The 26,690-nt window shown below is 45.0% G+C and overlaps 2 protein-coding genes across 2 annotated transcripts; both read left to right on the forward strand.

The window, feature by feature from the left end:
* The first annotated feature begins 1,362 nt into the window (after window positions 1–1,362).
* Window positions 1,363–7,125, forward strand: LOC138108297 (pantetheinase-like). The gene is made up of 7 exons (XM_069010749.1): window positions 1,363–1,594; window positions 1,680–1,810; window positions 2,674–2,866; window positions 3,377–3,668; window positions 4,714–5,087; window positions 6,247–6,417; window positions 6,796–7,125. Exons 1-7 carry the CDS (start codon window positions 1,382–1,384, stop codon window positions 6,913–6,915), a joined length of 1,494 nt encoding a protein of 497 aa, XP_068866850.1. The 5' UTR covers window positions 1,363–1,381; the 3' UTR covers window positions 6,916–7,125.
* A 1,495-nt stretch (window positions 7,126–8,620) lies between these two features.
* Window positions 8,621–25,531, forward strand: LOC138108299 (pantetheinase-like). The gene is given in 9 exon segments (XM_069010750.1): window positions 8,621–8,700; window positions 16,614–16,855; window positions 16,952–17,082; window positions 18,846–19,038; window positions 20,481–20,772; window positions 21,928–22,301; window positions 24,561–24,731; window positions 25,110–25,226; window positions 25,228–25,531. Coding segments are annotated over 8 exon segments (1,557 nt in total). The 5' UTR covers window positions 8,621–8,700; window positions 16,614–16,642; the 3' UTR covers window positions 25,294–25,531.
* Window positions 25,532–26,690: the final 1,159 nt, after the last annotated feature.

The raw sequence follows: 26,690 nt of genomic DNA on the forward strand, positions 1-26,690 counted from the left end.
ATCTATGGAGAGTCTAAGGCTACTATGGGGAAAAAAATCTCACTTCTTCCGGATGGTCAGCTAAAGATACTCAAGGGGAACTGAGACAGGGACACTCCTGACAAACTCACAACTAGACAACCTTGGTTGTGGCAAAAGTCTTTTAATTTGTCCTTGAGCCCCTAACTGGCTTCTGGAAGGGGTTCTCTGTGGTGCCCTTTTTCCCACAAATAAGAAAAGTGGTCTGTCCTAGAAATTTCCAGTCAGTTTCTTTTGTAAATAGTTCCTGGATTTTACATCAGAAATACTTCTTTCTCTGGCAGAGCTCTTTTGGACTAGCAAGAACAACTGCTCTGGTAGCCAACTGAGCTGTGAAACTTCAGGGTGCCAAAGGGCAGGCTTCCCCATGGGACATCTTGTTAATGCTTCCTTCCTTTTTGTATCAGGTGTTAGACTTTACTGAAACCAGGAATGTATACCTCAACTTATTTGGAAATGCTGACCATGCCAGTGCTGATGATGAGCCAGGTGAGAAGGAGCTGAGAGGACTAGAGCTGGATGCAAGATACAGATCTGTAGACATGAAACTTCACTTGTTTTGTGCAATGACTTGTTCACTTAGCTGATATGTGCTGTTAGGACTTCAGAGGGGCCAGGATGACCAGAAGGGGCACAAATGTCACTGGAATTAATGAGCTGCCCTGCAATGTGTGAACTTCACCAGACCCCCAGTAGAAACTAGACAGGCTTAACCAACACCTCTAACTAACAGAGCAATGGGGGCTTCTGAGGGAAGCTAAGCCACCCCCAGGTTAGTGCTGTGCGTGTCTCATGTAGTGGCAGGTCTAAATATCCACCTGCCACTACTGACACAGCTCTAGAAGACTATGTGTCACCTATATGTGACTGTGCCAGGTATAGCCAAACTGTAATTGGCTGGACCAGGGCAGCCCTGAGCAGGAGCCTGTGTGGGAGCACTGAGCTCTGGATCATCTGCCTGCCTGCCTCCCATAGCCATGCCTGTGCCCTTAGGTTTGGGCAGTGCTGGTCTCTGCTGAGATTTTCCAAACTTGTTTTCCTGCTGTGACCCAGGCTTGCCTTGAGCTGTGTTACTACCAGCAGTGCCATGCCTGGCTGATTCACAGGTCTGGCAGATGATGCTTGTCTTTGGCTGCAGCACATCGGTGATTTCCCTGCCACAGTGTAAGGCAGCATTGCTCAATGCTGGTGGCTCTCTTGCCTTTGATATTGTGAGACTTCCAGGCAAGGTGATTGCATCTCCAGGTGTCAGCTTTCAGCCAGCCTGGGGAATTCCCAGGTTTTGTGCAAGACTTCCTCTTTTTAAAGCCCCCTGCCTTTGCCTGCCTGAGGCCTCCTCTTGGGTGACTTCCAGGCTCCAGACATGGAGCTTCCTAAAACTTGTGCCTCTGCTGTGCTTTTGGTGCTGTCTGCTGTGGGGGCCTGTGCCCTGGACACCTATGTTGCAGCTGTCTATGAGCACAACGTGGTCTTGTCAGAGGACACTGAAGTGCCAGTTTCTTCTGAGGAGGCCTTGATGCTGATGGAGAAAAATATCGCAATTTTGGAAGCAGCTGTCAAGGAAGCAGCCAGACAGGTACTATGAAATCATTAGAAACATTCCTTTGAGTGAACACTGACCATTTTTTATTGTCTTAATGGCGTTTGTATGTTGGTACCAGGGTGCCAATATCATTGTGACTCCTGAAGATGGCATTTACGGATGGGTGTTCACGAGGGAAACAATATACCCTTATCTTGAGGATATCCCAGACCCACAGGTGGACTGGATTCCGTGTGCTCATCCTGGAAGGTATCATCCCTGTTATACATGGGGGAGCAGTCTGAAGGGAAAGACAGCTAGGAGTAGTTGTTGATAGTTTTAAATGTCTTGGAACACGTTCTGTGAAATGAAGTCAAGTTAAGACAACATGTAGTTGCCAAAAATAGCTTTGGACAACTTTCTTCATAATTTTTCTCTGCCATTTTTTTCTCACTGTAATTCTTTCTATTCTAGTTTAGTATACCAGGAAGGCTGAGATTTATTTAAGAGAAAAACAAATACACAGAATCTACATTTTAGTAAGGTATTCTATGCACGTTGTAGAAAATGTTTAAAATACAGGCATATTAGGAATATTTGTGAATAAAATAACAGCTACTACTGAAAGAGTATACTGCTCAATTTAAAACTTGCATTTTTGAATTGTGTTATGGTAGCCTTTTTATTCTGTTATTTTCCTTAATAAATTGCACCATTTTTTGAAGCTGCAGTAGACAGGTAACAAAACACACCACAGAAGAAACAAATCCTAAGCTACCTCGGCACATCAGCCACATGGAGAGCTGGAGCAGAGCAGCTGAAATTAGCCCATGTGTGGGTGTAACTTCAGCGCTGTGCCACACACCGGCACCAGAACGGACACTTGAAGGTGTGAAGATTTGCTTCCACTGCAAGGAAGCCCCTGTGTTCCTCAGTTAATGTGAGGGGATGGGAGCATTTCAGCAGCTCAGCTCTGAAGCACTGCTCTCTTCTGTCAAGTAACAAGAAACAAGTCTCCTTTCACATATGACTATAAGATCTATTGGTCTGGTGATCTGTGGTCTTAACATTGGAATATTTTCGTTTTTAATGGTTTTGATGTTCTACTTCTGTCTTCCTTCCCTGCTGATTAGGTTTGCTCCCTCACCTGTGCTGGAAAGACTGAGCTGTCTGGCGAGGAGTAACTCCATCTATGTGGTTGCAAATATGGGGGACAAGAAACCGTGTAATTCCAGTGATCCGAGGTGCCCAAGGGATGGCCACTATCAGTACAATACCAATGTAGTCTTTGACTCAGAAGGGAAACTGGTGGCTCGTTATCACAAGGTGAGAGAATTTTAGAATGTTCAGTTAAGTGCATGATTCTCAGGAGATTAAAGATGTGAACAGAAGATGCTTCCTGGGCTTAAATGTATTTCTGCATAGAGTCATAATAGGCCAAGTGTCAGAGGACAGGTGGAAGCCACTGCCACTATTCTGAATTTAAAAGCAAGTAATTAAATGAGTAGTAAAGCTCAATAAACTCTCTATGTTTTACTGCATCTCTATAGGGAGTGACACATAAGATATTTAAACATTAACATCCTAAATAAACTCATCCTAACTAAATACAAATCCCCTTTGCTGGTCTAAATCAGAAGCACCAGATATTTGTGGTTGACTTCTCTTGCAGTGGTAGGAGTTCTCCTATTTGAAATTAACATATAGCACATGCACAAAACATACTTTCCATTACTTGTATTTATGTGAATGATTCAATGTTCATTTAACTCAGATGGTTTAATTTATTTTCTAATATTTTATTTTCTCCATTATTTTTTTCTTTTCCATGAGCAGTACAACCTTTTTGTGACAGAGAAACAGTTTAATTACCCCAAGGATCCAGGATTTGTGACTTTCAACACATCCTTTGGCTACTTCGGCATTTTCACTTGTGCAGACATACTCTACCATGACCCAGCTGTGGTCTTGGCAAGCAGATTTCAGGTTGACACCATTCTGTTCCCAACTGCTTGGGTGAACACCCTTCCACTGTTATCAGCAGTCCAGTTTCATTCAGCGTGGGCCATGGGAATGGGCGTCAACTTCCTTTCAGCAAATACGCACAACTCCACTTTAGATATGACAGGTAACATGACAGTGCTCTCATTGATCCTCGTTCTCATGGGCAGCACTTGTATCTGTGTAGTGCAGCTGACCTGAGCAGAAATTCCCATCAGCTTTAAGCATGCATACTCATGCCAACAGGATTAGGACAAGAGAACTTGTAAAGTTCTTGATATAAAGGAAATAAAATTGTGCTGTGTAAGAACTTGGAAATGCTTAAGTTGACTACAATGCCTCTAGTCTTTGTTAAATTATCAGTCCTGTGAGTTTACGAGTGTTACTTTTCATCTTCTGACCCTGATGTTTATTGATGTTTTGGCCATGTGAAGACCCAAACTTCGTTTTTTCCACTAGATGGAACCCTAACTCTGAGAAATGTTCCTTTGAGTCCTGCAACTAGTACTTCTGGGCTGGAGACCTTGTGTGTCACATTTTCTTTGCAGGCTTTGTTTCCACTGTAAATTTTTCCTGAGCAGATGCTAGAAGCCAAGCACAAATTTTGTGTGCATCTGTTTGCAGAATTGGGAGAAACTTACTGCTAAAATGTAGCTTTAAACGTTGCCATCCAAATAAAAGGAGATAAGAGCCATTCCTTTAGTTCTCACTTGTTGATGACCCTATGTCATACAACTCATACTCTTTACAAATAGGTTTTACTCTGGACTTTAAAGATTTCTCTAGTTATGTAAAGTGCTTGCATAAAGATGTGAATTTTGGTAATATCTTTTCCTTACAGAACTTTTTGATTTGACAGTGTTACCACCCATCTTAATCAGAACTACTGATTTCTAATGCAGTTAAAGAAGAATGCAAAAGTTCAGCCACTTAAATCATATATAATCAGGACACTAATCTTGTCACTTACAATACATGAAACATCAGAGTTTTCCCTACTTTCCATTGATGGCAAAAAACATTAGGTTAAGATTGCAGTCTGTGAAGGGTCAATTTAGTTTCAAAACAGTCTGGTAAATTAAATTTTGCACATACATAATTAGTGACTTATGCTTACCTGTCCCATATATTTGCTTTCAGATTAGAAACTTTCTGGTGTTATGTGTTTGCAGGGAGTGGTATTTATGCCCCAGATGGTCCAAAAGCATATTACTACAGTACTGAAATGGATAATGGTCACCTTTTGGTGACAGAACTGAGTTCACGCCCACGTCTCTCTCCCGACTATCCTGCTGCTGTTAACTGGACATTGTATGCCAGCCAGACCAACCAGCTTCCATCAAATAAACACGCTTTCAGTGGGGTCATTTACCATGATCTCTTCTCTTTTACGGAACTCACTGAATCTGAGGGAAATTGTGCCATTTGCCAGCACGACCTCTGTTGCCATCTGAGTTACAAGATGGTAGAGAAGCAGCAAGATGAAGTTTATGTCCTGGGTGCCTTTGATGGTCTACATGTTGTTGAAGGAGAGTATTATTTGCAGGTAGGAATTTTTTGCTCTTACTTGAACAGTGGGAAGGCTGCAATACTCTCTTTGCAGTCTGTTTGCATTTGTTTTATTTTTTATTTGGGACATTTAAGACAGGGCATTTTTCAGCCCCCCCCCCCAAACATTTGTTCTCTTCATGATACATTTTTACTTCATTAGGGGTGTTAATCTGCTTTTCTGTGTTATAAATGATGGAAGTGTAGACCCTGGGTTGACCCTATGCTGTAACACTCTTAAAGGTGAGGTCACCCAGCAGTTTTGGCAAGAACAAGACAAGATAGGTATGTATGCTTCTCTGTGCTGATTGTAATTTCTGCAACACATCTTTCAGAAGTTGCTCTTCAGGTTTTTCAGGTTGTAGGTTTGGCAGGATTGAATTATTGCTAAGGGGAGACCTTATTGCTCCCTGCAGCTACCTGAAAGGAGGTTGTGGCAAGGTGGAGGTTGGGTTGGTCTTTTCTCCCAAGTGACAGGACATGAAGAAGTGGCCTCAAGTTGTGCCAGGGGAGGTTTAGATTGGTTACTGGTAAAAATATCTTTACTGAAAGGATTGTCAAGCATTGGAACAGGCTGCCCAGGGAAGTGGTTGAGTAACCATCCCTGAAGTATTTAAAGAATGTGTAGATGTGGTGCTTAGGGACATGGTTTAGTGGTTGGTTTGGCAGTGCTGGGTAATGCTTGGACTTCATATCTTAAAGGTCTTTTTAACCTAAAGGATTTTATGATTGTAAGGAGGTTTCTGTATATGTGTACTAAAAGGAGAGAAGAACATATGGCTCTCTCTGTCTTCATAAGGATGCTCTTGTAACAAGAAAGCTGTTTTCTGCTCAGTGGTTTGTACCATTGTGCTGATGTGATTATCTACAATGTGGTTATCTAAAAAAATTAAGAAAATAAATAAGGATATACAATTTGTATTCACTTGGCTTGGCAGTGTATTGATTCTTCAAAATTATGATGTTAGGCTTTTTTAGTGTGATATAAATCTTTTCTATATACACAGAAAATATAGAGAACTATATAGACTGTATAATAAGTAAATGCATAGATGTATTGGAGCATTTTTTCATCATGACAGCTTTTCTTCTATCAAATCCAGCTCAGTTGCTGAAAGCTTAGTGTGTTTTACCTGCCTGTCTCCTCCTCCCCGCAGATCTGCACGCTGCTCAAGTGCCTGAGCACAAACCTGAGCACGTGTGGGCAGCCCGTGGAGACGGCTCAGACCAAGTTTGAGATGTTCTCCCTCAGTGGCACGTTTGGCACCAGCTACGTCTTCCCAGAAGTGCTGTACAGCGGGGTGCAGCTGGCCCCCGGGGAGTTCGAGGTAATGGGACACCCTTGTGATTTGTCAGACATCAGTGGTCAGAAAGCCACTACAAGACACAGGAGCAACTTAGTTGTTATCAGTGTCCTCTGACCTCTGCCTTGAGTTCAAGGCAGCTTTATTTCTGCCTGATTTTCCTGCTTGTATTCATACAGTAAGTCCACCTTGGCAATTCTCTTCTTCCCTCTTCCCCCAAATCCTCTAGAACAAGATCTCCCTCAGCACAGAAATGTAGTTCTTCTCAGGTGTCCTGATAGCCCCAGTTGAGACTGGAGCTCTCTCAACTAGATCAACGTTAATGAAGATAGGATTTTGTGTTTGCCATGCAGTAGTGCTGCTGTGATGATGCTCCTGCTTATTTTCCTTTTTCATAACCAGGTGCTAACTGATGGACGTCTGAGAAGTCGGGCTACTACATCAAAGCCAGTTTTGAGTGTAACACTCTTTGGGAGGTGGTATGAAAAGGACCCTCCACACACACATCAAGCTTCACCATGATTTCACTGCAGATTCTTTAAGACTTCATCTGCTTGTTTCTGTAATGCTAATTAACCTCAAATAATGGTAATTATTACTAACAATGGTAATTAATACTAATGTTCATATTATAATGGCATTCTATTTCTCAAGTTGCCTTATCTAACAGCATAGTCACTGCACATTGATTTATTGACTTGATTCTGCAGCAAAAAGAAATATTCCACTGGACTCTTGTGTATGTGTTTTTATATGATAGCTTTGGTCAGCATAAGCTTGGCCTTAACGCTGGGAACCACAGAAAATAAATTCCTCTGGCTTTAGTGCTGTAGAATTTAGTGGAGTGTGCCTCAGTAAAAACCAGCCTTTAATTATTTGAAATGTTTGGTGGAATATTAGAAGCCATTTCCACAACACTGTTCCCACCCCACTTCTGAACACGCACTTTTGTAAACAGGAGATTAACAGAACCTTTGAGGATTCTTATTTCCTTTGGAAAAGAAAACAAGCCTCAAAAACATGTTCCTTCAAGAAATAGTCCTTCAGCTCAGCACACTGTAGCAGGGTGTTACCACACCCTGGCCTAACTCACAGCTGGAGGAGTCTACTTAAATCTTTCTGGTCACATTTTTAGGGTGTGGAAAATTTCCCTAGCGCAGAATTGTTGATAACTGTTTGTATCAAAAATGCTCAAAACAGGGAATTTTTCAGGAGCATGTCTGTCTTCCCATTGAATGGTTGCTCATAGCAGTGCGAGGGAGGGTTGGGACTGTGCCGGCAGGTGTTGGGTGAGGCGAAGGAACAGCTGGAAACAGCTGGAACAGGTGGGACACGCTGGCACGTGTGCGGATGTGGGCAGGGCAGACTGTACTTCTTAGGCAAGTGGACTGGATTACATTGTGTGTCCCAGCTGAGATTTCTATCCGTGCCTAATTCTGTTGTTTGATCTGCAGGTTTGTTTTGAATTACAAACACTGTTTGCATTTAATCTGACCCAAAAAAATCAGAAAAAAAAAAAATAAGACTTGTAGGAGGCAAAATCCATCTCTTTTTTTCGTTTTTTTTTTTTTTTTTTTTTTTTTTTTTTTTTTTTTTTTTTTTTTAAGAAAGGGAATGTTTTAAATACAAAGTAGAAGTATCAAACGGAAACCCTCTGCAATTCACATAGTAGAAGTACTGGGAAACCTTCTACAGTTTGGGCAGGAAAAGCACCGTATCTTTAAATTTATATCTGCGCCCTAGAAAAGGTGTCCTGTTACGGCGTAAGTAACACAAGGAAGCGCTGTTGCCAGAAGTGAGCGCCTTCTGACTTCCCGACTCCTGCTCGCATGCGCTCAGTGCTCGGCAGTGATTGCGTGGCTGCCGGAGTGACCTTTCACACAGCCTTCTCCAGGGCAGGCTTAACCCTTGGAATGCGCACCGGTCTTCCTCACGCTCTCCCTAAGCACAAGAAAAGAAGCAGGACCCAACTCTGACGACAGAGACCCTCTGCAGCTGAGCTCATTTAGCAGCAAATCGCATCCTGTTTCACAGAGTAAGCGCTCAGGTAACCCCCACCTTCGGGCAGTAGCAGGGATGGGGGCAGGGGCAGTACAGGCGTGGGAAGAGTGGAGTGGGAGGAGAGAGGAGTGGAAAGCAGGCGGAGCTCTAGATAAGTTTGCCTTTACATTGTGCACAGGCACGTATAACCCGGACCAGTGCAGTTTTCTTCAGTTCGTTCAGTGGATTTGTTTGGTGAACTGGTGTCAGTTCCTTGTTCCTGGGCGAGCTCCCAGCTCTGCAGGAAGGAGGCAGCGGTGCTTGCTGGTACAGAGGCAAAGAGGGACAACTCCCCTGCGCCTTGTCCCAGCAGTGGGACTCGGATTTTGTGGGGCATTCCCCTGGAACTGCATTTGTAACTATTTCTGCTCATCCCTGGCAAGGCAGTCACCTTTCTGGCTGGTGTCCTCACCAGTGCTAAACCAGGCAGCATTTGCTACTTTTCCTGCACGTCGATATTAACCACTGATTGTGATTGATGTGATTCAACCTATGTTTGATTTGGTAAAAAAAGTTAGGCAGGGAGGGAGGAATGCTTCAAAGCTCCATTAGTTCAAGTGTCACTGAAATCTCTAGTGCAGCCTTTAAAAGGCTTGTATTCATTGTACTGACTGAGCATGCTGTATCTAGTAATGTGTGTGGAGAAGTACTTCGGGGTGAACATCACCATTGATAGAAATCAATGTTCCGAATGGTTGAAACTCTCAGTCAGCAGTACTCTGTGAGAGACCACTGTGGTATCTGCATTCATCCTCAGGTCTGTCTTTTCTGAATCAGCTCTCCAGTGACAGTCTGCTGTAGCTGAAAGCAGCCAGCCTGTTCTGCTTCCTGCTGCTCAGATAGCCTTTTCCAAATGAGAATACTGCAAATACAAGGAAGTCAAAAAATGGAAAATGTCTCAGCCAGAAATGGATTTGAAAAGAGTTGAAGATTAAAAGGGAAGGCCTCTCAATACAGAGCATATTCGTGGGGACAGGAAAGGTGTGCAGAGGAGCAGGCATGCTACTGCACCTGGTGAAATAGCCTGCTCTTGTGCTTCAGGCTAGCGAGAGCCAGGCAATGAGGTACTTCCATGCCTTATTTCAGAGGAAAAATTCTGTCCAGATTAATATTTTCTGGTGGAAGGCTGTTGGAAAGTGATGCACAGCTAAACAGAAATGACTGGGAGAGACACTGGGATTAACTCAAGGGACAGTTCTGTTGCTGGGGTGTTGAGTGTATGACATCTAGGTACAGTGAGATGCTAATGCAATTTCTTTGGTCTAAAGAAACTCAGAAGCAAGCTGCACATACTGACACCTAGCACAGGAATTGAGGAATATGAAGATACTAAAATAAAGAAGTTTTTTAAGACACCCTTGAGCTCTGTCATGCTAGGTCCTCTGCAGGATAGCAGTGGAGTAAACTGTCTCAAAGCGGCCAAAGTGAACTTGCTCATAGTGATTAATCAGACCTATTAAATTATTTACTGTGTACTGCAATACTTTCCTATATGTCACACTTGGTTCCAATGCAGTGCTTGTGCTAGTTTGAAAACAAACCAGTGAGAGGCACCAAGTCAGAATAACAATTTAATGGAAATTAAAGTAAAGGAAAAGAAAGTAAAAGAAAATACTGACAGAGTCAAGATACAACCTGAGTCCCTATTAGGCAGGGTAGTGGTAGCAGTCTGGTGGAATGGTGGCTGCAATCCTCTGAAGTGGTGATCCTGTAGTAGAAGGGGTCTGCTCTTCCTCAGAAAATCCAGCGGTGGCTGTGTAGCTCCTGTCCTCTGGAAATCCAGTGGAGTCCCTTTGATGCTCAGAGTCCCAGTTATATCCATGATGGGATGCTTGGTTCCTCCCTCTGGGTGGAGCATCTCACAATGGGGTAATGAGTCATGAGGCCAGGTGTTGATTAGGCTCGTTAACAGAAGATAGTCCGGAGGGAGTTATCTCTGAGTCATGCAGCAGGACAATGATGGGCCATTAACAGAAAGATAGTCTGGGGGGAGGAGGCAAGGAAGACACTGCCCCACCTGATTTCAACAGCTCATGAGGATGGTAATAGAATACACCTCAACCCAGGACATTATCCACCCCTTATTCTATTACCATCTACATCATCCCAAATCAATACCTTCTTAAACTCTAGACACACATACATATATATATATATACAATGAAACCCTACACACCGTTCTCACCTAAGATTAGGTCTCCCTGTGGTACACAACGGGTTTCCCCATCTTTTTGCATTACCCACCAAGTGCAACCAGGTCCTTGAGCAAAGGCAATCCCACGGATGGGTTTGCCTTTGCCTGAGGTGGGATTAATCCAAACAGTCTTTCCTAAAATACCTCTCAGGTGTACCACAGGGACTCCATCTCCATCCACTGTGTGCAAGGGTTCAGACTCGGCAGGACCAGCTCGATTGATGGACCCTCGGGTATTGACCATCCAGGTAGCCTTCGCTAAGTTCACTTCCCAATTTTTGAAGGTCCCCCCACCAAGTGCCTTTAGGGTGGTTTTAAGTAGTCCATTGCAGCGTTCAACTTTTCCGGCAGCTGGTGCATGATAAGGAATATGATATATCCATTCGATACCGTGTTCTCTGGCCCAGGTGTTGATGAGGCTGTTCTTAAAATGAGTCCCGTTGTCTGACTCGATCCTGTCCGGGGTGCCATGTCTCCACAGGACTTGCTTTTCCAGGCCCAAGATGGTGTTCCGGGCTGTAGCATGAGGCACAGGGTAGGTCTCCAGCCATCCAGTGGTTGCTTCAACCATGGTCAACACGTAGCGCTTGCCTTGGCGAGTTTGGGGAAGGGTGATGTAATCAACTTGCCAGGCTTCCCCATACCTGTACTTTGACCATCGTCCACCATACCACAGAGGCTTCACCCGCTTGGCCTGTTTGATTGCAGCACAGGTCTCACAACTGTGGATGACCTGTGAAATGCTGTCCATGGTAAGGTCCACCCCTCGGTCACGGGCCCATTGGTATGTTGCATCTCTCCCCTGATGACCAGAGGCATCATGGGCCCAACGAGCTAGGAATAATTCTCCCTTGTGCTGCCAGTCCAGATCCACCTGTGATACTTTCACCTTGGCAGCTCGGTCCACCTGCTCGTTGTTGCGATGTTCTTCATTAGCCCGACTCTTGGGTACGTGCGCATCCACGTGTCGAACCTTCACGGCCAGCTTCTCTACTCGGGCAGCGATGTCCTGCCAAATCTCAGCGGCCCAGATGGGTTTCCCTCTGCGCTGCCAGTTGGCTTTTCTCCAGCGAACCAGCCATCCCCACAGAGCATTAGCTACCATCCACGAGTCGGTGTAGAGATAGAGCCTCGGCCACTTCTCTCGTTCAGCAATATCCAAAGCCAGCTGGACGGCTTTAAGCTCTGCAACCTGACTCAATCCACCTTGTCCCTCGGTAGCTTGTGCAACTTGCCGTGTGGGGCTCCATACTGCAGCTTTCCACTTCCTGTTAGTGCCTACAATTCGGCAGGAACCATCAGTGAAGAGGGCATAACGTCTTTCAGTCTCCGGTAGCTCATTATATGGTGGGGCTTCCTCAGCACGAGTCACTTGCTCTTCCTCTTCTTCAGAAGATAATCCAAACGTCTCACCTTCAGGCCAGTTTGTTATAATTTCCAGAATCCCAGGGCGATTCGGGTTTCCAATACGGGCACGCTGTGTGATGAGAGCAATCCATTTGCTCCATGTGGTGTCAGTGGCGTGATGCGTGGAAGGAACCTTTCCCTTGAACATCCACCCCAGCACTGGTAGTCGGGGTGCCAGGAGGAGTTGTGCCTCTGTGCCGATTACCTCCGAGGCAGCTTGGACTCCTTCATAGGCGGCCAAGATTTCCTTCTCTGTGGGAGTGTAGTTAGCTTCAGATCCTCTGTAGCTTCGGCTCCAGAATCCCAGTGGTCGGCCACGAGTCTCACCAGGCACCTTCTGCCAGAGGCTCCAGGACAGACCATGGCTCCCGGCTGCAGAGTAGAGCACATTCTTCACCTCTGGTCCTGTCCTGACTGGGCCAAGGGCTACCGCATGAGCGATTTCCTGTTTGATCTGGGTGAAGGCTTGCTGCTGTTCGGGGCCCCAGTGGAAATCGTTCTTCTTGCGGGTAACCAGGTAGAGAGGGCTCACGATCTGGCTGTACTCAGGAATGTGCATTCTCCAAAAACCTATGGTGCCTAGGAAAGCTTGTGTTTCCTTCTTGCTGGTCGGTGGAGACATCGCAGTGATCTTGTTGACGACCTCGGTGGGAATCTGACGTCGTCCATCTTGCCACTTTACTCCCAGGAACTGGATCTCTTGGGCAGGTCCCTTGACTTTGCTCCTTTTGATGGCAAAGCCAGCTTCCAGGAGAATCTGGATGATTTTCTCTCCTTTCTCAAATACTTCCTTTGCTGTGTTTCCCCACACGATGATGTCGTCGATGTATTGCAGATGTTCTGGGGCCTCACCCTTTTCCAGTGCAGTCTGGATCAGTCCATGGCAAATGGTGGGACTGTGCTTCCACCCCTGGGGCAGTCGGTTCCAGGTGTATTGCACACCCCTCCAAGTGAAAGCAAACTGGGGCCTGCATTCTGCTGCCAAAGGAATGGAGAAGAAGGCATTGGCAATGTCAATAGTGGAGTACCACTTCGCTGCTTTGGACTCCAGCTCGTACTGAAGTTCCAACATATCCGGCACAGCAGCACTCAACGGTGGTGTGACTTCATTCAGGCCACGGTAATCCACCGTCAGTCTCCATTCTCCGTTGGACTTACGCACTGGCCATATAGGGCTGTTGAAAGGTGAATGGGCCTTGCTGACCACCCCTTGGCTCTCCAGTTTACGAATCATCTCATGGACGGGAACCACAGAGTCTCTGTCTGTGCGGTATTGCCGACGGTGTACTGTTGCTGTGGCAATTGGTACCTGTTGTTCTTCAACTCTTAGCAGTCCCACGGCAGATGGGTCATCTGAGAGGCCAGGCAATGTACTCAGTTGTCTGATATCTTCTGTCTCCACAGCAGCTATCCCAAAAGCCCAACGATGTCCTTTTGGGTCCTTGAAATATCCATTTCTGAGATAGTCTATGCCGAGAATGCACGGGGCCTCCGGGCCAGTCACGATGGGGTGTTTCTGCCACTCGTTCCCAGTTAAACTCACTTCAGCTTCCAGTACAGTCAGCTGCTGGGATCCTCCTGTCACCCCACAAATGGAAATGGGTTCTGCCCCCACATACCTTGATGGCATCAGAGTACATTGAGCACCTGTGTCAACCAAAGCCGTGTATTTTTGTGGGTCAGCTGTGCCAGGCCATCGGACCCACACAGTCCAAAAGACCCGATTATCCCTTTCCTCTACCTGGCTAGAGGCAGGGCCCCTCTATTCCTGGTTCTGGTGCATGTTGCTCCCTTCCGGTGAATATGTTCCTGAGGTCCCTTCAAGAGGATCAGTCATACTATCATTCTGGTATCGTCTGGAGCTCTGTGTGTGAGAGACCGGAGCAATGTTGACTCTAGATGCGCTTCTTGTGGTAGTTGTCCCTCTTTTTAGTTCACGTACCCTGGCTGCTAAGGAGGAGGTGGGTTTTCCATGCCACTTACTCATGTCTTCTCCATGTTCCTGAAGGAAAAACCAGAGATTACCTCGTGGGGTGTATCCTCTCTCTCTGGTTGGGGGACGCCGGCTCCTAATGGCAGAGACTCTTGTTGGTTCTGGCGAGATCTGGTAAATCTCTTCCTTAAGTTCCTTTTTCAATTTCTGATGGCCTTCTTCAATCAAACTCCGGACTTGCTCAGCTGAAAGACTTGTTTCCACGGATGAGACATGGGTGCGAAACGGGGCTGTGACGGTGTCCTCGTAAATCCTCAGTTTGTTCACCAAGACGCCCACCCTGTCCTCGCCTTCCCTCCATTGCAGCGTTGCCAGGTAACGGGAGTATATCTCTGGTCCAAGGCGTGCGAACCTCAACCACATCTGTGACGTGCACTGGACACCATCTGGGCTCTTAGGAAATCTCTCGTCTTCTGAGAAAATGATCTCCAGCACAGCCAATTCCCTCAGGCACCGGATACCTTGTTCCATTGTGCTCCATTTCCCTTGGTGCACCTGGAGGTCTTCTTTACAAAGGTACCTGTCCCTGACACTTGTAAGCAGTCGCCGCCAGAGGCTGAGAGTTTCTTGGGTTCTCCCGATCCCCTGGTCAATGACCACATCCCGGGACAGAGATCCCAGCTGCCTGGCCTCACTTCCGTCCAGAATGGTGTCATTGGCTGCAGCATCCCAAATGCGGAGCAGCCAGGTCAGGATGGACTCGTTTGTCTGGCGTGTGAATTCCCTCCGCAGGTCACGCAGCTCACCCAGGGATAGTGACCGAGTGATGATCTCTGGCTCTGCCTCTTCTGCTGGATGTGAAGGTCCTGCTGCATCCTCATCAGTCACTATGCGGACTGACTTGCTTTTTGATTTCTTCTTCTGCACGGGGGCAACTGCAATCGGTTTGGGCTGTTCTGGTTCAGTGGTGGCTTGCATGGGGACGCTGACAGTGCTTTTGGTTCCTTTCTCCTCTGAGTCAGTCTGCGTAGTCATGGACGCTGTTGTTTTGTATTTGGTTCCTTTCTCCTCTGTGATAGTCTGTGTAGAGATGGACGCTGTTGCTTTGCATTTGGTTTCTTTCTCCTCTGTGTCAGTCTGCGTAGAGATGGACGCTGTTGCTTTGCATTTGGTTTCTTTCTCCTCTGTGTCAGTCTGCGTAGAGATGGACGCTGTTGCTTTGCATTTGGTTTCTTTCTCCTCTGTGACAGTCTGCGTAGAGATGGATGCGGTTGCTTTGCGTTTGGTTTCTTTCTCCTCTGTGTCAGTCTGCGTAGAGATGGATGCGGTTGCTTTGCTTTTGCTTCCTTTCTCCTTTGTGACAGTCTGCGTAGAGATGGGTGCGGTTGCTTTGCTTTTGGTTCCTTTCTGTGTGGCAGTCTGTGTAGACATGGTATTTGCTGCTTTGCTCCTTTTTACCTCCTCCTCAAGCAGACGTTGCACCACACTAAGTAGCGTTCTGTTTCTAAGCATGGTGTACACAGTGCAGGCCATGGAGAAAAAAGAGAATAGAACTGACAAGAAGATTATACCATCCTTAACATCCAGAGGGAACTCAATATTTTCAAAAACTGCTGTGCCTGGCCTGAAAGGCTGGAAGAAACCACTCTCTACTCCTCCCACCAGGGGCTGGGTGCGATTGTTGAAGAGATCCCAGACAGAGGAGCCCAGACTAGGAAAGCCAAACAAAACTGAGTGTATATTCCGAATGGTATTCATTGCCTCGCAGGTTATTATGCTATAGACATAATAAACCAATAAAGCAATTCTCATACCAGTCCCTGGTTTTAACAGGAGTAACACAACAGGCAGGTAGTTCCCCATGTGAGGAAAAATATAGAGAGCAAGATACAGAACCCATGCAGACAAGCTGAGCACCATGGTGAATAGGTTTCTGTTAATACAAGATTGTAATTCTGACTTTCTCTCAGAGCAGGCCCCACGTTGGGCGCCAAATTATGTGCTAGTTTGAAAACAAACCAGTGAGAGGCACCAAGTCAGAATAACAATTTAATGGAAATTAAAGTAAAGGAAAAGAAAGTAAAAGAAAATACTGACAGAGTCAAGATACAACCTGAGTCCCTATTAGGCAGGGTAGTGGTAGCAGTCTGGTGGAATGGTGGCTGCAATCCTCTGAAGTGGTGATCCTGTAGTAGAAGGGGTCTGCTCTTCCTCAGAAAATCCAGCGGTGGCTGTGTAGCTCCTGTCCTCTGGAAATCCAGTGGAGTCCCTTTGATGCTCAGAGTCCCAGTTATATCCATGATGGGATGCTTGGTTCCTCCCTCTGGGTGGAGCATCTCACAATGGGGTAATGAGTCATGAGGCCAGGTGTTGATTAGGCTCGTTAACAGAAGATAGTCCGGAGGGAGTTATCTCTGAGTCATGCAGCAGGACAATGATGGGCCATTAACAGAAAGATAGTCTGGGGGGAGGAGGCAAGGAAGACACTGCCCCACCTGATTTCAACAGCTCATGAGGATGGTAATAGAATACACCTCAACCCAGGACAGTGCTTTAACAGACCTGCAGTTCATTCCTCCCTCTCTCAAAGTAAACTTTGTCCCCTTTCTCTTTTCTGTGCATATTCCTTTTGCACTGTTTGTCCAGAGCACTGCAGGAGCTGGGAGGTTCCAGCCATGCTCCCTTCCCAGGCTCTCCTGCCTGCTGTGGTGCTTGCACTCACAGCCCTTCAGGCCCTTGCCTCCGACACCTTCATCGCAGCCGTCTACGAGCACGCCGTCATCCTGCCTGATCCCACCGCGGAGCCCATTTCCCCCGACGATGCTTTGGCCCTGATGAACAAAAACATGGATGTCTTGGAAAGGGCCATCAAGGAAGCTGCCCAGAAGGTATGGGGGTGCCGTGAGGGTTGTCCATCCGTGTTTTTCTGCTCCTGCTGACCCTCCTGGTTGTCTGTGCCCTTTTAACGGAGCCTGTTGTGACAGGGTGCCCACATCATTGTGACTCCTGAAGATGGCATCTATGGCTGGCGATTCACAAGAGAATCCATCTACCCTTACCTGGAGGATATCCCTGATCCGGTGGTGAATTGGATTCCCTGCACTGACCCCTCAAGGTGATTCCTTCTGCAGTGCTTTATGTGATTTCAAACTGTTATCTCCTGGAGTCTTGAGCAGCTCACACTAAATGACTGAGAACTGCTAATGCCTCTGACGTAAGTTTTAATTAAAATTGAGTATGAAGGTAGTTACATGGTTAAATATATAGCATGTCCATGACTAATTGATGAGGGAAACATTAAGGATTTTTTTTTTTTAATTAGACACTTTAAGGAGAAATTCAAACAACATACAGAACTTGGGTTACTAAAAGTTGAGTAAATGTCTTTTTTCAATGCCAGAATATCCTGCTTCTCATTCTGCTTTTGGTTTTTCCACACTATTTTGAATAGAACTGACCGTAAATTATTAACACTAGTATTTCTTTGGTTTTTTGGTTTGTTTGTCCTTTACAAATGACATGTTGAAACAAAAGCATACAGACCATTTTTGTGGGCAGCCAAGAACTAGTTTCTGAGCAGATAATAAGAGGTGATGAGGTCAGTAGTTAAAGTCCAAACTTCTAAATGATAACAACACAGAAACTTTTAATCTTGGTTTTCCACAATTAAGGCAAGATAAAGTCTGAACTGCTAGAGTCTCTATGCTGTAGAACATGATCTGTCTTTCAAGCAGCATATGCCAGCAGTGACAAACCAACCTATAGCTGAGCACTGGACTTTAGACTTCTACAGCAAGTAATAACTGTTCAGCCATGGAATTACAGCCGTGGTCTGCCCTTTCCACCACAGCTTTCCGTACCTGCTTGAGGAGGAGGAGCTTAGAGCATGTTATTGTATCTGTGAGGATATAATAACTCAGTGCTTCCAAGAAGAAGAGTCACAATGGGGAGTAGCGCAGGATGTGCAACCTTTTTCTGAGCTATAAGTAGCTAAAATATACCATCTTTCACTGAAGGTGGAGTGTGGGGTGGCAGTGTGTCTAAGCAGGTCTTTATTCTAGTGCATCACACAGGTTTTGCAGAGGTGATCTGCATGCCTCCTTTGCTCCAAATCAGGGGTTTCATTAGTGGCTTTTGGGACTATAACACTTGCCATCGGTGTCTGGCATGCCTTATTCCTTGGTGCTGTATGTGTATCTTGCATGGTGGTGCTCCTTGTGCGGCCCACGCACACCTTGCAAAGCCATGGGCATTGCAACACTACAGAGGGGGATGGCTGCTCCCTTTATGGCCTGGTATGGATGCTTCAGAGGTGCTGCCAGTTTCTGACACATAGACCCTGACATATCTTGAAATTAATAGCCCACTGCTCTTCATGTCATGGTTACAGGTCTGTGTGCTCCTGTCCATGGGAGGAGATGAATTGCTGAATTGCCGTGACCATAGCATCTGCACTATTCCACAGCTCAACTCTGCTTAGCGTGCTAAGGGCCCAGAGCTGCAGTCCTCAGGTGTCAGTATGCCTGATGCTAAAATATTCGCTTGTGTGACACCAAGCTAGTGTCTTCCTCTGCCCAGAGATCTCTCTCCTGCCCTTGCCCAGCATGAGGTTTATCTGTTTACTGCAGAGCATGTTCCAGGTGCTGGAGGGGACTGTCAGGCATGTCCCTGCAGAGGCCAATGGAAGGTCTCCAGGACCTACCCCAGGGTGCAGGAACCAATCTGAGGAAGCACTGCAGCAATTCTGTCTATCTGCCTACCCTGCCGTGGCTGCGGGGTTGGAGGTGCTGCTGGTGTGACCTCAGGCACGCCGGAGATGGACACTACTGACAGCACAAATTTTGTTAATTTTTTTTTCTCCTTCCCTAAAATCATTAGATTTGGTCCAGCACCAGTGCAGGAACGACTCAGCTGCATGGCCAGAAATAACTCCATCTATGTGGTTGCGAATATGGGGGACAAGAAGCCCTGTAACTCCAGTGATCCCAAATGCCCCAGTGACGGTCGCTACCACTACAATACAGATGTTGTCTTTGACCCACAGGGGAAACTGGTGGCTCGTTACCACAAGGTAAAGTGGCCTTGGAGAGACAGGAACTAATTTCCCACTACTTCCAAAATGTGTCAATTTGGGAAGAGAATTAGATGCCAGTCATTGTCCCCTGCCAGAGTTTTGCTTCTCTTTATAATTTAAAAGAATATCTCTCTTGCTATGAAACATTGATGCCAAATTTGTGTTTGCTGTCATGTTGCTCAGAACAGACTGGAATGAAAAATGATTGCTCTGGTGCAATTTAGGGGCATATGGTTTTGATTGAGTTCCTCAGTTCATTAACTCACTACTGCTGGAAATTCTGCTGCTTGAGCAGCTTCAGTTTTCAGTGCCAGCTTTTTACCAGGCTACCACTTCGTGTTCCAGGGTTTCAAAATGTTCATCTGTATTTCATCATAGATGAGTAGCCTGATTTCAGAGAGGCAGGACCTTTTTTTCTTTATGCTGTTTTGGCACAGTTTTTGCACAATGGGAATTATTTGGACAAAACGATGGACCTAAGATAGGTGTAAAAAGAGGTAAAGACATTGAAACATTTGCACCCAATGACAGTTCTTCTTTCAGTATTAAGTGTCTACCTGCAAGTTCCATCAAAGCTGTTTATGAATCGTGTGCCAGATAACATGCCAATGTGGCTAGAGTGAAGACAGTTTATTTAATGCACTTTGGGCCCAGCATTTCATCTGGTTGTTCAGAGACGATGCCAAGATAGCTATTTGTGAGCAAACTGGGTGAATGAAACACTGATAATACAAGTCTGTCCCCCAGCCTGCCATGGCCCAGGTGCTGAATTACCAGTTAAGTAAACTTGAACTTCTTTTCTGGCTTGGTGTCCATGTTTACTTCCAAACCATCTGGACATGGATAAAGGACTCTTAGTAAACATGTATGTGAAGGAAGAAGGAAAATGTTGGAAAGCTGAGAATGGAGAATGTCACAAACTTCAGTTTTTCTGCTGGCTGAGATCATCTGCCTTTTCCCCATCAGCACAGCCTTTGTTTTCTACTCTGCAGTGTCCCCAGTACTGCCTTGTGCTTCATGCTGGTGCTCTGCACTTCCAGTGCTTCTGGGCATCTCCACACCAAGGTCACCAACTTTGTCTCTTGGCACCAGATCCCCCATGCTTCTCTTACATTACTATTTCTCTTCTAGTTGCATTTGGGTCACCAGAAGTATAAACTGGGTGGGGGGAGTGGAGAGATTATTCTTACGCAGATGACACCAACAGACCTGAAGGCAGCTGGCTGCTTTCCTAACTGGATGCCAGGGCAATATGTAATATGTGTTCCGTATTTTGGGTACTATGATCATACAATTTTAGCCTGATCTCCTGCCTGTGAGGGCTTCCAACACAGGTCAAAAATTTTCTCTAGTCATTCTGAACAGCTTTAGAGAATGACTCCAAGACATATGGTTAGTAAGTGCCTCTAACTGGTTTCTCTATTTTCCTTCCCCTACAGTATAATCTTTTTATGGGAGAAAGTCAGTTTAATTACCCAAAAGAACCAGAAGCTGTCACCTTTGAGACTCCTTTTGGGAAGTTTGGCATTTTCACTTGCTTTGACATCCTTTTCTATGAGCCTGCCGTGGTCCTGGTGAGCAAGATGCAGGTGGACACTGTGCTCTTCCCAACAGCATGGATGAATGTCCTGCCCTTTCTGACTGCAGTTGAGTTTCACTCTGCCTGGGCTATGGGCATGCGTGTCAATGTCTTAGCTGCCAATACTCACAACACCAGCTTGGCAATGACAGGTAATTTAATTTTCATTCTGTCGAGAAATCTTTATAACCATGAATCTCTTATTTCCTGTTCTACAAAGTGATTTTGCAGAGGAATATAATGTATTTATCTGGAAGGTGAAGAGTCTAGTCACCAAATTTTAAACCTGATGGATCTCGTTCCTATTGGATTCATACAAGACATAGCAAAACTTGTACTGTTTTCTTTGCCCTAGCTTCTTAGGATTATCCTTTCTTTTAATGGCTCTAAACAAGTAGTAGGTTACTGCCCTTATACCTGAAGAGAAATTTTTGAGGCTTTTAAGGATCTTTTTCTCTCCACTTCTAAGTCTATGAGTGAATGCCAAACTGTAAACATACTCATAAACCATATACAGGGTTGGATTTATTCTGGCCAGATGAAAGACCTATTTGTATAGCTATAGTTAACACTGTTATGGAAAACCATTAAAAACACATGTTCAGGCCTGTTGTAGTAACGCTGCTAAGAAGTCCACATCTTCATTTTAGAATGTAGCATTGATTTTTTAGACTCAGCTTACAGAATAGTATATTTCAGTTAGAGCAGTATCTTCACTGAGATGTGCAACCACAGCACTGTCTTGGGACTTCTCATTTGAAATGCCTGCCAGGCTTCTGCAGTGATGGGTATGACAGACCTTTGATTTCCCTCTGTTGCTTGGTACTGCTCAGATGTGAATCACCCATGTGGGGAGGAGTTCTCAGCCAGTGTAAAGCGGCCTGGACAATTGCTCTCTCCTTCTGTTCACCAGGACAGGCCTGTGATACTTGCCTGTGTTGTGTTTTGGATCATCTCAATCAGTAGATGGTCCTTTCACATCAATCAGCCAAGAAAAAAGGAATTATCAACTCTATTGCATACAGGAGAAAAGAAAACTGAGGAGGCCACAAATATAATCATAACATAACAAAAATGACCAAACATTCTCTGCCTTTGGCTATACTGAGCAGACCTCATCTAAGGGAATAAATGCTATTCTTTGCCAAAACATGAGCTCTGTGTACTAAGTTGCTAATGGTCACCTTTGATGAGACTAAAATTACTGTCATCTGTGTAGAATAGTGGATAAGCTATCAGTAGAGCCACTTAGAAGGACAACATGATTTTTTTAATTCTTCCTGGACTGACTATTGCGCTCTCCTCAGGGAGTGGCATTTATGCACCAGCTGGAGCCAGAGCATACTCCTACAACATGAAAACTGAAGATGGTCACCTGCTCATTGCCCAACTGGATGCACACCCTCGTCTTTCTCCTGCCTCCCCGCCTGCTGTCAGCTGGAACTCATATGCTTTGAGTGTTGAAAGATTCTCAGAGAATGACCATGAATTCACAGGAATCATCTTTGAAGACCCCTTTACTTTCACTGAGCTCACTAAGCCTGGGGGGAATCTCACTCTCTGCCAAAAAGACCTCTGCTGTCACTTGAGCTACAAGATGGCAGAGAAAAGAGATGATGAAGTTTATGTGCTGGGTGCTTTTGATGGCCTTCATGTTGTTGAAGGACAGTACTATCTGCAGGTAATTCTTTGGAGGGGGTTACTTACTTTAGGAAGCTTATTTACAGGGAGAAACCTTCAGCTCTGTGATGGAAAAAGAGAAGACAATGACCCTCTTCTACACTGGAGTCCTAGTGCCCTGTTTGTTAGTAATGGAAAGAAGCTGCTAAAACTTCCAAGCCTATTTACCTTCAAATCCAACAAATGCAGTGGAGAGGTCTCTGAATGTCTTTTAAATGTCCAGAGTGCACTCACTATTTTTGGGGGTGTGCAATATCGGCTAAATTTAAGTTCTCTTCTGTGAATATCTGCAGTAGATGTTCTGAATCTCCTCTGTATCACAGAATCAGAGAATAGTTAGGGTTGAAAGGGACATCTGAAGATCACATAGTCCAATCCCCCTGCCAGGGCAAGATCACCTAGAGCAGATTACATAGAAACACATCTGCGTGGGTTTTGAGTGTCTCCGGAGAGGGAGGATCCAAGACCTCGCTGAGCAGCCTGTTCCAGTGCTCTGCCACCCTAAATGTAAAAAAGTTCTTCCTCATGTTGAGGTGAAACTTCTTATGTTTTTATGGCCATTGCTCCTCACCCTGTTGCTGGGCACCACTGAAAAGAGTCTGGCACCATCCTCTTGGCACACACCTTTGAGATATTTGTATGTATTGATGAGGTCCCCTCTCAGTCTTCTCTAGACTTAACAGGCCCAGTTACTGCAGTCTCTCCTCATAAGAGAGATGCTCCAGACTCTTCATCATCTTTGTGGCCTCTGCTGGACACTCTCCAGTAGCTCCTTGTCTTTCTTGTACTGAGGAGTCTGGGCACAGTACTCCAGATGGGGTCTCACTGCATCTTCATCAAAGAGTTACTGTTAAAAATCAGTTGATCATAGCTATCTTTACGAGATGCTCTGATAAGTTAGAGTCACAGAGATGTTAATTTTTTGTCATTATCCAAATCATAGCAATGAAGCTTACTTAAATGGCTTATGGCTTTTAGTGGAAATATCCTCTCTTCCTCTCTTTTAATCAAATATTTGGGAAGACAGTGAGTTACATCCTGGTTGTATTTGCTTAAAGCCATATTTGAAAACATCCTTTGCCTTCATAATTAAGTTATTGTGCCAGCAGATTATACTTTTTTTTAGTTACTTCTGTCTGTCAGCATGGCCTTTGTGTATCAGCTGGTTCAGACTCCAGGATATGAGACAAGGTGTTATCCAGCAAACAGCTCATCTAATGCTTTTAGGAAGGTAGCTTGAATAAATTCAGTTCTTGGTGAGCTTAGTTGTAAAATTTATTTCAGCAGTTGTGGAAGTTGCCAGATAGTCTCTGCCAGTATTGAAAGTTCTAGAGAATACAGGAATTTCTACTCTTCCTTTTTCCCTCAGTATTTTTTCATTTCCTCAGAATATATTCCTTATTTCTCTGCTTATTTGCATTTCAACACAAAACTGTATTTGCTGATGAATAATACTTTTGATTTTTTGCAAATATGCTTCTATCCCCCAATACCAGACAACTAAAAAACTCCGTCACCTATCAGCAAAACCAGCCAACATCCTTCAAATCACTCCTGAAACAAAGGAGTGCTAGCCCTATTTCATATTTTCTCATGAAGACCATAAACATTTATCAGCTGGATAATTAACTCTCAGGACAAAAGGGAAACAGCATTTTGATTCCTACTTTGCTCTGTGGACTGCAACTACTAACACAAAACTGTAACAAAAGATGCTAACTTCATCTCCTTAGCCTATATGAACTAGGATTTGGACACAGAACATCTAATTCAGACTTCCCATGAACTAAGAGGCCATCTAATGAAGTGTCATTAGCAACATGTACAAATATCAGTAAGAGGGCCTGGGTGTACACTTGTACTTGTGGAGGATTTTGTTTCACTTGCCTAAAATTTCCATTCACAAACGCATCTTACTAAGACATGTGGGAAAGAAACCTTCAAATACGGTAACTGGCAATTGGAAGAATTAGTGGAAGAGACAGGATTGGGCTTCAGAGATGAAATAAGGTGCTCTGGCTGCACTTATATCAGAGACAATGTATTTATAAAATAATAAAACTAAGGCAATGCAGGTCTGGGATACCCCCAATCAGATCAAAGGCTGAAAAAATAAGCTACAACTGAAAAGAAGTTGCCTAAGGATTACGAAAAAGATCCTGTGACTCTCACCTGCTCTGACACACATTAGCTTTGATAACACAAGGCTTTCCTACCAGTGTTTCTTGCTAAATACATTGTTGTCTCCTCCTCCCCGCAGATCTGCACGCTGCTCAAGTGCCTGAGCACAAACCTGAGCACGTGTGGGCAGCCCGTGGAGACGGCTCAGACCAAGTTTGAGATGTTCTCCCTCAGTGGCACGTTTGGCACCAGCTACGTCTTCCCAGAAGTGCTGTACAGCGGGGTGCAGCTGGCCCCCGGGGAGTTCGAGGTAATGGGACACCCTTGTGATTTGTCAGACATCAGTGGTCAGAAAGCCACTACAAGACACAGGAGCAACTTAGTTGTTATCAGTGTCCTCTGTCCTCTGCCTTGAGTTCAAGGCAGCTTTATTTCTGCCTGATTTTCCTGCTTGTATTCATACAGTAAGTCCACCTTGGCAATTCTCTTCTTCCCTCTTCCCCCAAATCCTCTAGAACAAGATCTCCCTCAGCACAGAAATGTAGTTCTTCTCAGGTGTCCTGCTAGCTCCAGTTGAGACTGGAGCTCTCTCAACTAGATCAACGTTAATGAAGATAGGATTTTGTGTTTGCCATGCAGTAGTGCTGCTGTGATGATGCTCCTGCTTATTTTCCTTTTTCATAACCAGGTGCTAACTGATGGACGTCTGAGAAGTCGGGCTACTACATCAAAGCCAGTTTTGAGTGTAACACTCTTTGGGAGGTGGTATGAAAAGGACCCTCCACACACACATCAAGCTTCATCATGATTTCACTGCAGATTCTTTAAGACTTCATCTGCTTGTTTCTGTAATGCTAATTAACCTCAAATAATGGTAATTATTACTAACAATGGTAATTAATACTAATGTTCATATTATAATGGCATTCTATTTCTCAAGTTGCCTTATCTAACAGCATAGTCACTGCACATTGATTTATTGACTTGATTCTGCAGCAAAAAGAAATATTCCACTGGACTCTTGTGTATGTGTTTTTATATGATAGCTTTGGTCAGCATAAGCTTGGCCTTAATACTGGGAACCATAGAAAATAAATTCCTCTGACTTTAGTGCTGTGAATTCAGTGGATTGTGCCCCAGTAAAAACCAGCCTTTAATTATTTGAAATGTTTGGTGGAATATTAGAAGCCATTTCCACAACACTGTTCCCACCCCACTTCTGAACACACACTTTTGTAAACAGGAGATTAACAGAACCTTTGAGGATTCTTATTTCCTTTGGAAAAGAAAACAAGCCTCAAAAACTTGTTCCTTCAAGAAATAGTCCTTCAGCTCAGCACACTGTAGCAGGGTGTTACCACACCCTGGCCTAACTCACAGCTGGAGGAGTCTACTTAAATCTTTCTGGTCACATTTTTAGGGTGTGGAAAATTTCCCTAGCGCAGAATTGTTGATAACTGTTTGTATCAAAAATGCTCAAAACAGGGAATTTTTCAGGAGCATGTCTGTCTTCCCATTGAATGGTTGCTCATAGCAGTGCGAGGGAGGGTTGGGACTGTGCTGGCAGGTGTTGGGTGAGGCGAGGGAACAGCTGGAAACAGCTGGAACAGGTGGGACACGCTGGCACGTGTGCGGATGTGGGCAGGGCAGACTGTACTTCTTAGGCAAGTGGACTGGATTACATTGTGTGTCCCAGCTGAGATTTCTATCCGTGCCTAATTCTGTTGTTTGATCTGCAGGTTTGTTTTGAATTACAAACACTGTTTGCATTTAATCTGACCAAAAAAATCAGAAAAAAAATAAAGACTTGTAGGAGGCAAAATCCATCTCTTTCTGTTTTTTAAGAAAGGGAATGTTTGAAATACAAAGTAGAAGTATCAAACGGAAACCCTCTGCAATTCACATAGTAGAAGTACTGGGAAACCTTCTACAGTTTGGGCAGGAAAAGCACCGTATCTTTAAATTTATATCTGCGCCCTAGAAAAGGTGTCCTGTTACGGCTTAAGTCACACAAGGAAGCGCTGTTGCCAGAAGCGAGCGCCTTCTGACTTCCCGACTCCTGCTCGCATGCGCTCAGTGCTCGGCAGTGATTGCGTGGCTGCCGGAGTGACCTTTCACACAGCCTTCTCCAGGGCAGGCTTAACCCTTGGAATGCGCACCGGTCTTCCTCACGCTCTCCCTAAGCACAAGAAAAGAAGCAGGACCCAACTCTGACGACAGAGACCCTCTGCAGCTGAGCTCATTTAGCAGCAAATCGCATCCTGTTTCA

The sequence above is a fragment of the Aphelocoma coerulescens genome, chromosome 3 (genome assembly GCF_041296385.1).
Source record: "Aphelocoma coerulescens isolate FSJ_1873_10779 chromosome 3, UR_Acoe_1.0, whole genome shotgun sequence".
In the NCBI taxonomy this organism is placed as follows: domain Eukaryota; kingdom Metazoa; phylum Chordata; class Aves; order Passeriformes; family Corvidae; genus Aphelocoma; species Aphelocoma coerulescens.